General features: G+C 35.4%; 1 protein-coding gene across 1 annotated transcript in view; it reads right to left on the bottom strand.

Moving 5' to 3' along the window:
- The window catches only part of Eip63E (cyclin dependent kinase Eip63E), a 111,614-nt gene that overhangs the window by 24,741 nt on the left and 69,586 nt on the right, over nucleotides 1–17,287 (bottom strand). The window contains exons 6-7 of the mRNA XM_017613126.1: nucleotides 1,112–1,286; nucleotides 778–1,039 (exon numbers count right to left, since the gene is read on the bottom strand). Coding sequence (XP_017468615.1) covers nucleotides 778–1,039; nucleotides 1,112–1,286 — 437 coding nt within the window. The remainder of the gene's footprint in view (nucleotides 1–777; nucleotides 1,040–1,111; nucleotides 1,287–17,287) is intronic.

Below are 17,287 nucleotides of genomic sequence, written 5' to 3'. Positions count from 1 at the left end.
GTTAAAGAAAAAATATGAATCAAAAAAGTTTCCAAACATTAAATAAAATAAAAAATATGCATTTTTTAAGCAATACAACTTAAAAAAAAAAAAATTGTATTAAAGAAAAAATTGTTGCCGAGGATTGAACTCGGATCTCTTGAATGGCACGAAAGTGCTCTGCTCACTGGGCCATTGCCACTGTTACAGCAATGTTATCGAAATTGAAATTTATTGAAAAAAAAATCAAAATCATTCGTTAAAAAGTTAAGTAAAGGTTTCTGTTTACTTAACTCTAATGTCAATTAAATGCCGTTAACGAATCACTAACTGACTCTGAGAGGGAATTTTTTAAATCGTTACTGAGGGACACCTTAAGTAATCATTAAATGACTCTGATTGCGGTTGTAAGAGTGTAACTCTCAGCATAAGATCTCTAATCAAAAAATAACTGTGACTGAAGTGAAAAATAAATATTAAATATACATACCTACATACGGAGGTATGTATGTATGTTTATAAATGTTAGAGACAGGAAGACACGTTCCATTTTATGACATAAATACTATGTATTATCATTGTGAAAATATGATGCCAGAAATGTGGAAGTGAAAGGCTTCATATTCAGTGCAATATATTGGCATAAATGTACCCGAGAACAACAGCCATAAGTCGCAACACTCATAAATAATAAAAAAAAAACGAAGATACAAACACGCAGACACTACATAAAACGCACATTTCATAAATGTGTTATCACACCATTGCGTTCAAGACGTGCTCGCTTCGTGCACTCACCTGGTGGACGGTACCATAACGTAACGACTTCATGCGAATACGTATGACTGGGAACACTTTTTGCGCGCGCCAAACCGAAATCCGCCAATTTCAATTCACCACAATCGCTTATCAATAAATTTTGCGGCTTAACATCACGATGCAGGACGCGTCGCTTATGGCAGTAGGAGAGGCCGCGCAGCAATTGAAACAGAAATAAACGTACGTTACGATGATCCAGACCGCCAGGATGCTTTTCCATATACTGTGATAAGTCGGTATTCTGACAAATATGGGGAAAAAATTATAGTAATTTTAATAAAGTTGCAAAAAATAATAAAAATATAAAACCCACCACATATTCAAAAACGAACGTCAGCGTTTCTCTTGTATGCACAATGTCGTGCAGCGTCACAATATTTGAGTGTTTCAGTTCTTTCAGCAGCGAGGCTTCACGTATCGCCGTAAATGGGGCACCCTCCTCCTCTTGCAGTCTAATTTCTTTTAATGCAACACGTTGATGTGTTAAACTGAAAAGAAGAGTGCACAATTTTAATTTCAAAAGGAACAATCGAAGTAAGAAATATGTTGATAGAGAATACACAATTTTACATACTTAAGAATATGGAAGGTACTTAAGACTAAAGAAGAGAGTATAAACTTCCTTTTTTATTTAGTTTCTTAAAGAAGCATTAATTACGCTTGTCAAAAATCAACTATTTAATATATATTTTCGAGAACGGATTCCGCAAGCGGCTATTTGATGTTCATCTCACGAGAGTTCATCTGGAGTGTTGATGAAATACGACCCGAGATTTCTTAGTAATGCTGAGTTTATTTCAATGAATGAAACCGAAACCTAAACCGAAACCGTAACCGTTTAAAACCGTTTCGTTTTTCAAAACCGAAACCGAAACCGTAACCGTTATTTTGACCTGAAAAGGAACGATACCGAAACCATTTCAATCACAGGTTTCAATCGGTTTCCAGAAATTTACAAAAATAATAAATACAAATTTCTTAGAAATAAATGACTTTTCGCAAAAATCTGCTGATGACTTTGTTGTTGTGAATCGATAATTGATTAATTATATTTAAGTAGCTTCTTTCCCGTACGCAATGCGAGATCCCGCGTGTGCCCAAAATAGCCCAGAAATCATGCCTGTACTCAACAAAATGGGTATAGAGAGCGAAAATTCGAGCGTATTCGATCGTAAGTGTATTCTTCTTCCTGCCCGAAACAGCCCGAAATTTTCTCCGAGTAAAAATGGATAAAGTGTCAAAGTGCATATCAGCTGTATTGTGTTTACATGTTGCCTGCATTTACTTGGTGCTTTTAAGGAAAAGTGAATGGCCTGTTGATGTATTTTCAATCTATGTACTTAAAATCAAATTTGTGAAACCAAAATTCAATTTCCAAGTGTTTGCATTTAATACCATGTTCTGACCGACAACCAAAACATTTTTCCTTCATTTTCTTTTCATTTACAACCTTTAACTTTCATTCTTATTTTGCTTTGGCCAGGCAATTAACAATAAATCCGAAATGGCGTATTAAAGATGATAAAATATGACTTCCACTTCGATAAATAATCGAAAAAAACTAGTGAAGACACCGATTGGAATGAGTGGAAAGTGAGTTTTCAAGTAGTTTTCAGCGAAAACTGGTTTTCGTTTAACAGATTTTATATGGACGAAAACACAAGTTTTAGGTCGAAAACCAGTTTTAGCAACGAAAACATGTTTCCGATGTCGGTCAGAACATGGTATAAGTGACAAAAACAAGAACAACGTGAATCAGCTGTTTCTCGACTTGTGGGCACGAAATGTGGGTTTTTGCGTTTCCGTACTTCTGAACTTTGTTCCATTTTTGAAAGAAAATGTTTCTCTTATTCTCTAATTACCAAATCCGGTCCGGATTGTTAGGGAAAGAACCTAGTGTTGATATTATCAGTGAACTGTAATTTTCGATTTTCTTTCCTCAACGTTTAAGACATTGTGATTTAAATAATATCAACAAAATTTCTGTGAAAAACCGAAACCGGAACGAAACCGAAACCAAAACCGAAATAAATTTTGAAGAACGAAACCAAAACCGAAACCGAAACACTTGGCAAAACCGAAACCCAAACCGGAACGTTATTTTGAATCGGTTTCATTCCTTGGTTTATTTCACCTTCTCATGATTCAACGTCTGTTGTTTGCCATATGATCTAAAGGGTGTTCAATTCAGTTTGATTTGGTAGCAGCCCAGAGGCGACAAAGAGAGGTCAGGCACTCCATGACCAAATAAAATAAGAAAAACGATGTTTTTTTATTGAACTGAACCATTTTTCTGGGTGGTTTCGAACTCGATTCTAGTAATTTCAAATCAAATTCGGTTCGATTCCAAACCGATGCAGCACTGGTTAGAGAGAGAATCTGTGTCGATAAACAACCTGTTCGAAGCCTAACCCCGAAAACAACATTTTTTCTAATGGAAGCCGATTTTAGGCGGTCAATGGCAAACATCCCATTGCCGAAAGTCTCCAAAATTTGGATGGTAAATCTTAGAAAAAAATCTAATAAGTTTAACTTTGGAAAATTTCGCTATTCAAAATGGAAATCGAGTGCGGGTCTATGTTTTAATTAAAAAATATAAAAAGAAAAGTTCAAGAACTTAAAACTTTACGAAATTGTTTTAATTCCATTTATTGGGAAATAATTATATTTAGCCTTTAGTGCCTTACATAGCCAAACAAATTATTTTAAAATTTTTCAATAAGCCTTTAAATAGACGATATATGAATCCCGGAAGAACTGGACTTGTTCTTTTCATAAGGAGAGACGAGGTACCATTTTACAAGCCTCCAATCTAAATTGCGTTAGCTTTGCACTCCCTTCCAAGCTTCTGAACTGGCTGCAAGATGGCTGTGGATTTTCGAACTGAGCCCTGAATATTCTCCACAGGGACCTAAGTATATAGTAAGCTACTGATCCGATGCGACGCCACCCAGTTTAGCGCATATTCCGAACTCTGCTGCTTTGAAACCAAATTCTCTACAAGGATTCCTCAGTGAATTCTATGTAAGAAATGCTGAGATCTTGACTCAAGCTCTTCAGATAGCAGAAAAACTCTAAATGAGCTCCCCGATAACATAATGGTTCCACCCCACATGGGGTATTGAAAGCACAGGAACCTAAAGCTAACTCGCATGGCACTGCAAGTGACCAAAGTGCCCGAAGTGTATTGCCATGACTTAACGACTGTAGCAATCAGTGTACTTCTATCGTACAAAAGAAACCTTCCGATAAAAACCAACCAACTGTCATTCAAACACATAAAATTTGGGCGAAAATCTCGTCCTTTGAAGGATGCATTCCACACGCGATATATTTTACTACAGTATCGTAATTTATTATGCCACTATGTAGAATTTAAGCCACCTTCAACAGAATATTACTACGACAACCTAAATATGTACATACATAGCTACACGCTACGATGGAGCAGAAAGGAATTTCGTGCGCATAAAAGCCAAAGAATTTCACACAAATTACATTTGAATAGATACTCTCTGAAGCAAAATTAAGCTACGCGCCACAAAAACCACACAGTAAATGATTTTGGCTACAGAGCAGACGCAGGGAATACTGAAAGTAGCATAAAATAGGTGCAACATTGTAGCAAATATTTAATGACACATAGGAATGACACACAGACGCAATTGGCAAGAAGTAAGGCAGCAGACACAGCAATCACAAGGACGATATGTCAGACACAACTGAGGCGATAACAAATACCGACATACATATGTATGTACGTAAATATACATTTTTGTAGGGGCATACATATATCTATACATTTACGCATACCAGTACTCGCATAAAGCAGCCAGCCAACCCCATTGAATGGCACGCCAATGTTTATTAAAGCTGAAAAGCACTGAAATAGGGACATGCGCGCGCCCCACACTTTGCATTTCAATGCGCAGCCATATTTATGCGAAGCACCAACAACAAATACATACTACAAGAAAAGCTACGCGCTACTATTTACGACATTTACAACCGTTAAAGTGGCAAAAGCTGAACGTACGTAAATGCATTTAAGTATTGAGGACGCTGAAAGAGGACGACAAGTTAGGCAGGCTGGCGTTTAAATTCTCAACACAAATGGTTTTTTGTCGCTTTATGAAGGATCCATACATTAAGTGTTATCACGTGGAGTATTTAAGCATGCTGACGAGACAGACGTCTGTGCGTCTATCGACTTGGCTGCGTTCGTTGGCTGTTATAGCGTTCTTCAAGGCTTATTTGTCTCCATTGGCCTTCAATTCTTTGCATTTGCTTCAATGCGACGTTTGGTCGTGTCTAAGGTGTCAAATTAGGTTAAATTATATGACAGAGGGACAGTGTGGAACGCACTCTATGGATATAAAAGTAGCGAGTAAACATATAAACATACATACACTTACACACAGTATATACGTAGAACATTGGAAAACTTAAGATTTTCAGGACTCAAGTGTGAAAGAAGCAAGAAAACGACAAACGACCAGGCGGAATGTTTGAAAATTTATGCGGCAAGCTCTGTGAGGTATATTCAAACTTGCAACGTAAATTTTTTGATTTAAAACATAGTAAACTATTTGTGTGTACCAGCGAAGGTCAACAGTGAGAGTTCTGATGACCTTTTTTAAATTCATGGGAAATTTTACAATTAAAAAAATTTGTAGATGTTTTTACAAGAAAGTTCAAACATCGAGTCTGGCCAACTAGTCCAACGACAGGGAACTTTTAGGCTTATTCTTAGTGATAAACTGCCTGCTTTCGGTGCCTGCTTTGGGTGTCTACTTTGCATTGCGATTCGAAAAGCAAATCACTCAGATTCGAATGCTTGGCACTTTGAATTTGTATTAGTCCGTGTCGTCTTTCGAATCGCATTGAGTTTCGAATCGCAATACAGAGTAGATCCCGTGAATTTTTAAGTCAATTATGTGTCTTGATGAAGTATATTTTTTAATGCAATTCCATTTTTAGAAAGTTATTTAATGTATTCTTTTTGTTTGATTTTATTAACTTTTATAAACTTATTTTATTTTTTCTTTGTTTTTTTATTTAGTTTTCTTTTAATTCTTTGATTTTATTGTTTAAAAAAGAAAAAAGAATTTTATTAATTTAACTTGCATAGACCTATTTTATTTATTTCTCCTTTTTAAATATTATTTTTTTTCTTTTTATAAATAAATTCTAATTTGTAGCTTTTATAATTTTTAAAAGAAATATTATATTTTTTGCTTTTTTAATTAATTTTTTTTTAATTATTAGATTTTGTTGTTTTGAAAAGAAAAATATTATTTTTTAACTTCATTAAATTTTTATAAAGTTATTTCTCTCAGTCTCAGGGGACAACGAAAACAGACAAGGCCCGATAATTGCAACTCAGGTCGATCTCTGCACCTTGCTTGTCAATCTCAGGCATGCTCTGCGACAAATTTCCATTTGAAGCTTGTAGCGGGCTACCAGGTTACTGTGAGGAAGAAGGCTAGTCTTCCCCGAAAGCTATAATTACTGAGGGGGAAAACTCAGAATGCCGTATCGTAGATGGGCCTTAGACAAACTAGGCTATCCTTTCGTTAGAAAGTATATTATCCTCTTAAATTTAAAACTATGTATTACGTTTTCGTGTGACCGCAGAGTCGGAGTGCCAGTTCAGCCTTGGACAGACACAGATTAGTGTATTTTAAATCGTTTATAGTCGCTATGGTTTATGAAGAAATAGTATGTATAAAATTTCTTAAAAAATTCAACTATTTTGAGCATGTCGGCAGAATTTAAAAAAAAGGTGTTATCACACATCCTACATTTATGAATCTTTTTCCATTTTTTCAGAACATTTATTGAGGAACAAGAATTGTGATATACCAATTTATTTCAACGCACCTCAGCTCAGGCTACTTTGTTTGGAGAAGTATAACTGATATTTTTTGTATGTAGCGTGGGCACTCTAATGTACATATAAGCATACGAATGTGCATCAGTATGTATGCCGATATATTTTCCTGTGTATATTTTAAAACAAAGTCTGCAAGTACCAAAGTTCCGATACGATTTTAATTTTGTAGCCACAATAGTTAAGGATATTAAATAAATTTACTCAATGTGCCGCAGAGCATAGCAAATGCTTAAAGTTTACTAATCAGTACATATGTATACCTGTATGTGAAAATAGTTTCGTATTTATAAATATGTACATGTACACGTGGACATACATATAAGTATATGTCTACTTGCACAGGTGCAAGGATTAAGGTCGCAGATAACAGCTGTTGCTGCCAGAGCTCAGCGTAGGACAAATATTGAAAAACTTTGGCAGTTTGCATATGCTGCTGCTAATTTTAGCAAGTTCGGTAATGGATGCTATACTCTTATATATGTAAACGAGTAAAGCTAGTATGTACTTACTTTAGTGTGCTTGATAAGCATTTTAATGCTTTCACATGACTTTGCAACAAGCGATGCATTTATGTATGTACATAGTTTGTTCAATGCTGCGGTGTGAGGCGAGGCTAACCTTGCAGCATATGGCATTTAATGTTAATTAAAGATTAACCAACTTGATAAAAGTTAAATTGGTAAAATTATATTAGGTAAATAATATTTTCTAAAGCCATTTCCCGGAGCGTAATTACATACATATGTATGTATAAATACTTCATATCAGACACATTAACGTGCACTAGCTCTCAAGTATAAAAGTCTAAAACGTTGAGCTCATTATGCCCATAAGAAAATCGCCGATCGTACTTTGTATGGAAGGAAATGCACAACACCGTCAGGAAAAAAATTGCTAAAAATCAACGCTAAGTGCTAGCTACTTCAAACCTGCACTTTGTTAGACCAAAATTCAATGGACTATAAAACTGCATACTCAAAATCTTTCTAAGAAATCTGATTATAAAGCTAGAAATTTTTACGAAAGTTTGTTAATATTTTTTTTTTTTAACTTCGATTCATACGGTTTTTGTTAAAGCTTAAACTACTTATATTTTTATAAAAAATAAAAAAAAATAAATAGATAACAAAAAAATAAGTTCTTAAAACTGGTCAATATGTGGTGCGCTTATACTTTTGACACGGGTTGTTGATACATACATATGTATGTAGTTTTACATCCTTATGCAGTGGGTAACTCTTGCAAAGTCCTGAGAAAAATTTATGAGAATATCACTAGATGTGGCAGCCAGTCAGAATGACTAACTAACTAAGTAACTGATGAAATGCCTACACAACCTGACACCTTCGCAATTTATCGAAGTTGAAGAAAATAACAAAGTTAAAATTTGGAATTTGAGGTACCAATAGGGGGAGAAAGCGAGCTAAGCTAGGAGAACACGGAAGCTATGTGCAAAACTGGGCCACTGCCACTGACAAGGTGCTGCAGAGCTAGACGACTTGGATATTCAAGCGCTGGCAACAATGAGAAAACAGAAATTTGAAAAAATATAAATGAAAATGGAAACTGTGTCAACAACGTGTTGAAGCGTGGCGAACGCAACAACAGTAGCCCCAGGAGGCACAAAAATGTTGCCAACACCCACTGCTGGCTGCAGCTAACTAGCAGTTTGATGCTAATGCTAGAATAACTACACGTTGTTGTTGTTGTATGCCAATACTTGAACATGCAGCTATATAGATGCTTGCAAACTGGGTTATTTTTTGTTGTTGGTTTGTTTTTTTTTCCTGCTAGCATACATATCCTTTAAAATGCCTCTCGATAAAGCAGCGAAGTTGCACTTGCTGGCACCGAAGTGGCACTGCAAAGAAGATGCCACTTACATACATACATTGTGCATACATACATATGTACATATGCATGTAGCTCACCAGCTAGCTATAGCTACTCATCAATCACTTGAGCCCATATTGAAGTGGATATGGATATGGATGAATGAGTGTTAGACAAAGAGCTGAATAAACAAGTGAGGTAGAGAGAGGCACATGTAAGAAGCTGTAAGAAGAATTACGACATGCTGGCTAAATTTGCTGATGAGAAGTGGTGCTGTGAAACTCAAGGACAAAAACTGATTAGGACAAGTACATCCATCGCTTATCTTCCAAAAGCTAATGTGTACGGATAAGTATGTATAGAAAAAAATAGAGAAAAAATAGAAAAAATCTCAGCTTTTGTTACATTAACTTAACAAGTATAATATTTACTTATTATTTCAAGCAAAAGTGTGTGCGCATATGCAAAATGAAGACGATGATGAGTGCCAGCGACAACGTAGCAAGTAACTTTTTACAAGTTTGTAACTGAAAATGCTGAAAATGAAGTATCTGTGAATTTGCATTGGTGGCACGCTTTTGTGGTACGTGATTGGTATGTCAACCATGAGTAGACGTAATGATATGCACACACTTATGTACATTAGAGTGGTCCAAAAATAGTAAAGTTGGAATTGTAATGCTCTCACCCCTTAGGATTGTTCTATATCGAAAAAAGTAGCCACTTTTTTATTTTGAAAACAAAAAATATTTAGAGGTCGCTGAAAGCGCTCAAAGTTTTCCATGTATTTTATATGGGGAAAAACAACTTGACATATAAATGGTATATATATAATTCTTGAGAATCAATATTTTTCGATCGGAAAACTGTGCTTCTCTTCAGGAGACTTGCAATATTAATATCCAATTGTTTATTTAACCATCTCCTGAAGATAAGCAAAGTTTTCACCTCGAAAAATATTAGTTTTCAAGAATTCTACACTATTTCTACGAAAAGATGTTTTTTCCCAATTTCTTTTTATTTCAAAATAAAAAAGGGGTGTATTTTTTTCGGTGTAGAACAATCCAAGGGGCGGGCGGCATTAAAAATCCGACCTTATTTTTTCACATACATTTTTGGACCACTTTAATGTACATACTTATGTATGTGCGAATGCAACTATAGATTCGATGAGTCTTCTTAAAATTGATATACTAGAAGCGCGGAATGTCAATACGCCCGATCGCGTCATTTGCTTGTAATGTGTTGGCATTGCTTTAAGTACGAAGCAAAGTCGTGCAAGTAATGATTACTATCTTTTTTATGTATGTAAATATGTATATGAGCGAAATGAAATTGGATATTTTTCTCAGATGATGTACACTGCCATACACTTGAATAGGGACAATGCTTTTTCGCTTTCACTTTTCAACAAAGTTTAAAAATTTGTTTTATATGGGTTTCTGTTAGAGAGAGGATTTAAAAAATCTCGATACCTGCGCCACCTAGCGGATTAATTCATCTTGCATATTGCATTGTCATCGGGTTCTGATCTAAGTATTAACTCTGACGGAAACAAGTGATTCTTTTAATCAACTAATTGAAAAACTACTTTGAAACAAATGCAGTGAGAGTAAATGTTTTGAATTTTGATACTCTTTTTACCCCAAAAAAAAACAATTTCTGTCTTGGAAGTATGAAAAAGCATCTGTGAAGTCCAGAACGAAAGCGTATTCAAACGAAACATATTGACTTCGAAGTTGTTTAAGGCAAACTCATTTTAAAGTAGTTGAAAATACATGCAGGAAAAGGCAATTACCTGCTTCCTAGGACATTGCCATGCCAAATAAATGAGTTCGTTGCAGGTAAAATAGTGAGAATTTCAATTAGTTATCATTGAAAATAAAGTAGTTGATAAATTACTTTCAAACGAATTCAATTTCCTGCAGGGAAGTCTCTATATAGCTCATCGGGAAGCTGGTTAAAAATGGAATGCAGAATTTGATTACACACAGGTTAAACATAATATAAGCTTATAATAATGGAAATTAAATAAAATTAAAATAACCCAGAAAGAAAGCGTTGTCCCTATTCAATTGTAAGGGAGTGTAAGACTGAATAAATACGTACTTATAAATTTTCTTCGCCTTTAAACGGTTGAATGCTTCTTATGAGAAGCTTATGCAAAAAAATGCAACCTTCTCCTTGCCCTCTACGCACAAACACTAAGAAGATGGCGATGAGAAAGCAACATGTTTTTATAGAAACGAAATCACCATTAGTAACGGAAGGAATGCACTCGCAGAATTTCCATTCTCTGGAAAGAGCTCTCGCTATTATAAAAAAGCTATTGGATCTTCACCGAACCAGGGTACACCTGGTGCACCGTTTTTTTTAGTTATTTTGGTCTACAATGTACAACGTGATATTGTCGTTCTTTTAGGTATTTATGACCTGGCAACGGTAGCAAGCCATGCACAAAATCCATTATCCCAGCCACGTGGAGCCTTGGGTGACTGTAAAGGAGAGGGAGCTTGGATGGCGGCACTCCGTATTATTCGGTTAAAGAGCTCAAATCAAAGCGCTTGTTTCGCCAGCTGACGCGGCCAATGAAAAGACCAATATTGGCTTCCCTACATGTTGGCGGTTGACTTCCGCAAACAAAATAAGGGACTATGCACCTAGAATGAACGGAAGCTCTATAGGTGCAGCTATCCAAATAAAATTAACGTTGTAAATAACGGAGGATATGCCTCAAGTATTCTTAAAGTACATTCTATCCGCGAAGACAACATCAACACGGATCACTACTTCATTGCAGTCAAGATCTGTACGCGCCTCTGTGCGAAAAAGGAACATGCATTCGTCGAAGGTTCGACGTTGGAAAGCTGCAGTCACAACAGGCAGCCGAGAAGTTTCGCAATCAACTTCCACTGCAGCTTGATCAAGCAACTCCTCATTGGCTGGACATAACTATGTAAATGCGATTACATCTTCCAAAGGTTGCTATCATCCACGCACAAACCACTGGTATGACAAAGAAAGCATAGCAAGCCAACCTGCAGTCAATGGCAACGCGCGTGTTAACTTAGCCTTTCCGGAAATAAGGTGGGAAGAAAGGTGTATTTTTTAAAAGTGCGGAAAAGACAAAGAGAATGATGTGAGCGCGAAGAACAGGAATGCAGACAGAAAATTTTATCAGAAATCTTGTAGCAGACGTCTAGAGTACATTCAAGATATGATTCTCGTGTGACTTTTTCGATCGAATTCTAGAAAGCGTAATTCGAGTGGCGGAGTGCTTTCGTAGAACTTATTTAATTACGATGCCATGAACGTGTCGTTCGATGATGACGCCCCGGTGAAAAGATCTTTCGACTGGGCACCCATTGGCAGATAGGGAGGAGGGACCACGTTCAGTAAGGACCGTTATACGCTTGGTATGGACCACTAGAGCAAACTTTTCTAAGTAATTGGATTAATTATTGTACCCACGTCCAGAGTATGTTGCTTCTTTACGCGCTTGGCGGACAGGTAAACAATTGTATTCTTTCAAAATTGTTTACCTGTCCGCCAAGCGCGTAAAGAAGCAACCGACTCTGGACGTGGGTACAATGATTAATCCAATTACTTACTTAGAAAAGTTTGCTCTAGTGGTCCATACCAAGCGTATAACGGTCCTTACTGAACGTGGTCCCTCCTCCCTACCTGCCAATGGGTGCCCAGTCGAAAGATCTTTTCACCGGGGCGTCATCATCGAACGACACGTTCATGGCATCGTAATTAAATAAGTTCTACGAAAGCACTCCGCCACTCGAATTACGCTTATTTAAATAATTATTTTATATCAATAGATCTACTCAATAACTACAACAGTTTAATTTACGATCGATATGAATACAATAGTTATTTTCTTCATACCCTTAATTTACAACTAATAAGCCAATTCAATGATACCCTATCAAGAGCAAACACAATTCGATCTACGCAAACAAGAGAACTCATTTTCAACCATTGAACTTGCTGACAAATAGAAGTCCCTCACTTGTTTACAAGCAAGCTTACAAAGTTCACAATTGAGCGATAAAAAATAAGTAAAAATAAAAATTATGTAAAACTCTTTCGAGTGACCAGGAGACAGAAAATAAAAAAAAAAATACACAAACCATTGTGTCATAATGAGTTGACGGAAGTGGAAAACGAAACGAGTGTAAAGAATAAAAGCGGAAAGGAAGTAGCAACCCAAATGAAATCATTCATGAAATTCATGCAATTGTGAAAAATTGTCAATTCTCAACGATAACGGAAAATGTGGAAGAGGAGGAGGAGGAGAGGAGTAGAGGAGAAGGGAGAAGCAAGCTGAGTGGTGGCGCAATGGATGCTAACGCTGGGCAAGGACAAGTTACGCAAAGCAATTGGAGCAAAGATGAAATGGTTCGTTGCTATGGCAGCGAAAGAAGAGGAAAGGTAAGGAAGTGTGTAGCAGTGACATGATTGCGATGTTCAAAAAGGTAAAAAAAAAAAATCGGTAAAAATTAAAACAAAACAAAAAAAAAAAATTTTTGTAAAAGTAAGTAAAAGAAAAATTAAAAAAAAAAGATGAATGAATAGAAACTACAAACAAGTAGGATAATAACTAGAGAAAAAACTTGTGAAAATAAAAATTGCTGAAGTGAAAAGTTTCTGTTTTTTTTTTTTCAAACAAGTTGTTGAGATAAAAACAAATTTCATGAAAATAATTCAACTGTGTGTAATTGAGGTGTGGCATAAATTGACCATAATTTAAATTTTGGAAACAGGAAAACTTTAGATATGCTGTTGTTGATAAATGCATCTTGTACGTGGTAGTAAGTAGGTGAAAGTTTAATGAGAGCAAAGTATGGAGCATTTGAAGTACGTAAGTAAATGCTGTTAGATGAATTTGAATTGACTGATGTTGCCATGTATGTATTGGGCATTAGGCCTCCAATTTGCGTTGATGAAAACGTGCAGCTAATTACATACCTACTAGTTAGTTTGAGAAAATGTTAAGTAGCAAGCAGTTAACATTCGAAGAGTTCAAAGAGGATGTACTGACAGTTCGTTGTCGCCATAAATTACGTGCCACTTCTATGTATCTATTGTAGACCAATCTACCTTGCGGAGAAAAATTTAATCTTAAAGGAAAAACTGAATATGTATGACCAGACATCTCTGCTGATAAATGGCCGTGAGCAATGGCCCGCCATAAAAATGACCGTCCTGATTTGACAGTGATTTAAGTGCTTCATTTTTCAGAACCTTTTATGTTGGGCAGAAGTAGCAGGAAAAATACAAAGAGTCATACATACATTTAACGAACATCGCAGATGAAGTGTAAATTTCTGAAAAAGCCGGTACTTAAATAGCATATTTATTGTTGCTGTCAGCTACATTTTTGTAAGCGACATGACACATGAGCTAATGTCCTAACCATTATTGAATGACAGGGTAGGAGGGTAGGAGGTAATTGTTGTTGTTGTTGTCGTTTTTCCCCCTTAGTTTAAGTGGCATTCATACAAAAAGGACAAGAGAGAATTTTATAAAATTAAAAAATTTAAATAAAATAGATGACATATAATGAATAATGGACATTAAAATATGAAGGTTAGGTGAGGTTGCAATGGTTGGAGTGTATGGATAAGTACTAGGTCCTATATAGATAAAAAAAAACTGTGGAATCTAGGAAGCTCACTTGTTCACAAACCACTTTGTTGACGCTATAAACTATATCAGAGCGCTCTTATCTTCAACTTTGAAATCTCTTCAAGGTAGTGAAGAAGGGGCTGGTCAAGCTTGCGTAACTTTCTTCTACTTGAAGCCGGGCAAAGGTGTTGGACATTTTCTTTTTCTTGTTCATCCCTGCAACTATGGTCCGGTCTGTTATCTCACAGCGAGTAAGCCAACTTAGAAATATAAGTTTTTAACTTTTTTGTTTAAATTTAAGCGAAATAATTTGAGTTTCCAGTTATCGGAAGGCTAGGAATCCCGTTGGTTTCACAGAAAGAAATATTCTGTTAAAACTGTTATGCATACTGTGTCCTAGCGTAATTTTCATTTGTCAACTTTTGCAATTAGCCTCAACGGCCCGGTGTCCAGGGTATCCACGCACTCGTATTAGTTGAATTCAATAGAGAAAACTCCACTTAAGTCCCCATTTGCAATCGCATTGTGACCGTTGATGAAACCTGAACTCGTCAGTATTGATGCGGTGTTCAAGCAAGAGTTCATGCAGCTGGTAAGGAAGGGGAGAAAGCACAAACAAATCTGTGATAGCGAGGAACTTTCGTCAACTCATTACTTGTCAGAAGGGACTGCGAATACAGCCAGTTCTGGGCTAATTTACTGAGCCAGGTGAAGGGGGCTGTCGAACAGCATGGATGTGGCAAGTTGGCGCACGGAGTTCTGTTTCTGTTAGTTCAGACCTGACTCTCAGCAACTTTCCTTTTGAAGAAGAAGTTATGGAATAGAAAATAGTGAGATGAAGGCGGCCTTAGGGAACTTACTCAGTATTAAAGGTAACTAGTAAATGGATTACCTCTTTCGTATATGCAATTACTTTGTGTACATCCGCCTGCATGCGCTGCAACAGTTGGTTGTTTTTAAAACCTATAGGAGCAGGTGTTCTTTCTTGACTGTTCTCCGAATCACAAAACCCGGCTAATTTCGAACTCATCATCATCCTGTGGCTGGCTGTCATGGTTAAAATATCTAATGGCCCTCGGGACTATTTTGTTCCTGGTACTCTTGAGGATGAATGCTATCAGCTATAAGAGGTCCAGGGGTATTTTGTTCAATAGTAAATAATTAATTTGAGCAATTTAAATGGATTGAGAAACTTTTGTACTTATTTGCTTTTTGTAGTAATTTCGAAACCCGGAACTTTTAAACTCCTTGAAATTGCATTTCGGAAAAATCTCATTGAAGAGGAGTTTTTTTATCTTTTTACGAAATACAAACAGCAAAAAAATTCAAAACACACAAAAAAATCGATATACCTACATACATACATACTCACGAAACAAGGGACTAAATATAGTAAAGGTTTTTTTTTAGTTCTTCTCACTGAAGTTAGGACTTTTTGAAAGGATGTTGCAATTTCAAAAATATGATTACTTCAAAAACTCATTAAAATTTTTTTTTTGCAATGTGGAAAAGCAATATGAGTATCAAATAAATGAGAAAGTTTTCTGGAATTTAAAGCAATACAAGGACGAATTCGCATAGAAAATGCCCTTCTAATTGATTTTTTATACGAAACTAATAAAGTTAGAAAGACGAAATTCGAGCATGCGGTAGTCTACATATTGGTAATTTTCAAGGATATACAAGGATACATTTTTTAAATGAAATTGTTTATACCTAATCGTCATTGTACATTTTTGGCGATTATATTGATGTTTTTTTTTTGTAATTTAATTTTTTTGTAATTTAATTTTTGCATTTAATTTGTAAATAGGGGACGTAATTTCCAAAATTAGAAAACTTTGAACTTGAAATAGTTTTTATGAAACATTTCTAACATTGCAAAACAAGAATAATAATGGAAAAATGTACAATAAACTTCTAAGAAATTTTGGCGTCCCAACTAGGCTATTTTATTGATTTTTTCAACGCCCCTAATTTCTAAGAAAACAATTTTCAAGTCCTTTCTGTCAGTTGTACGGCTCTATTCTGTATAAGTGACAAATTCTTGTCAGTTTTTCTTTTACGGAAAAATATATGAAAAAGCTAAAATTTGTCAGTAAAAAATGTTTGTCACCGATACAGAATTAGGTTTATTAATATGAAATTGGGATGTGTGCAAAATTTGGGCCAAACTGAAGGCCATTGCACAGAAAATCTTCACTTTTTTCACGTTTAATAGGCAGTAGTGTTTGAAACATATGTATGTATGCATGTACATATGTATGTACAAACAGTGGTGGAAAAATAAATAGAGATAAAACATTTTTTTTTAATTTTGCCTATTTTTCTTTCGCTTATTTAATATTTCTTATTTGTTTCTAAAATTATAGCTCATTGTCTAACAAAAACCATACATGTAAATTCATATTCCAAACTTTGTGCAAAAATTATAAAAATTCTGTAAAATTGCATCAAAAATTTCAACCTTTTAATACAATTTTTTGAGTATGCAGTTTTATAGCCCAATTTTAGTAAAATTCTAAGTTGCTAAAAAACGCATTGAATTTTGGCAATTTTTTTTAAAAGCATTTCCTTCCATACAAAGTATGTTCGAACATTTTTTTGTATGGAAAAAAGTGCGTAATACATTCAGAATAAAAATTATCAAAAATCAACGCGATTTTTTAGGAACTTGCATTTTAAAACTGCATACCCAAGAAAATTCTTAAAAATTTTATGAAAAAGTTGAAAATTTAGATGCGATTTCGCAGAATTCTTATAATTTTTGCACAAAATTTGAAATGTTATTTTACATGGTTTTTGTTAGATAGTGAGATATACTTTAAAAAAAAAGTACTAAATATTAAATAAACAAAAGAAAAATAGGGAAAATTTGTTAAAATGTCGCGTCCCTATTTATTTTTCCACCACTGTACGTATATTTGTATGCATCGATGTTTGAAAGTCACTTCGATAACAAAAGGATACCCCCAACTTTTTCCTCAGCAACGCACCCGACTCGAGCAACGACCAACCATCACTTGGTATTGATTGTGATTGATTGCGGTGTGCGTTGGTGACGGTAAATAGCACCAAAGGGATGACATGAGTGCAGCAACGAAAGGAAAAAAATAAAAG

This window comes from Rhagoletis zephyria, unplaced genomic scaffold, assembly GCF_001687245.7.
Source record: "Rhagoletis zephyria isolate East Lansing unplaced genomic scaffold, Rhagoletis_zephyria_1.1 Rzeph_scaffold_00017, whole genome shotgun sequence".
NCBI lineage: Eukaryota > Metazoa > Arthropoda > Insecta > Diptera > Tephritidae > Rhagoletis > Rhagoletis zephyria.
Note: the sequence above shows the minus strand (reverse complement) of the source record. Positions and strands in the feature narration are given on the sequence as shown.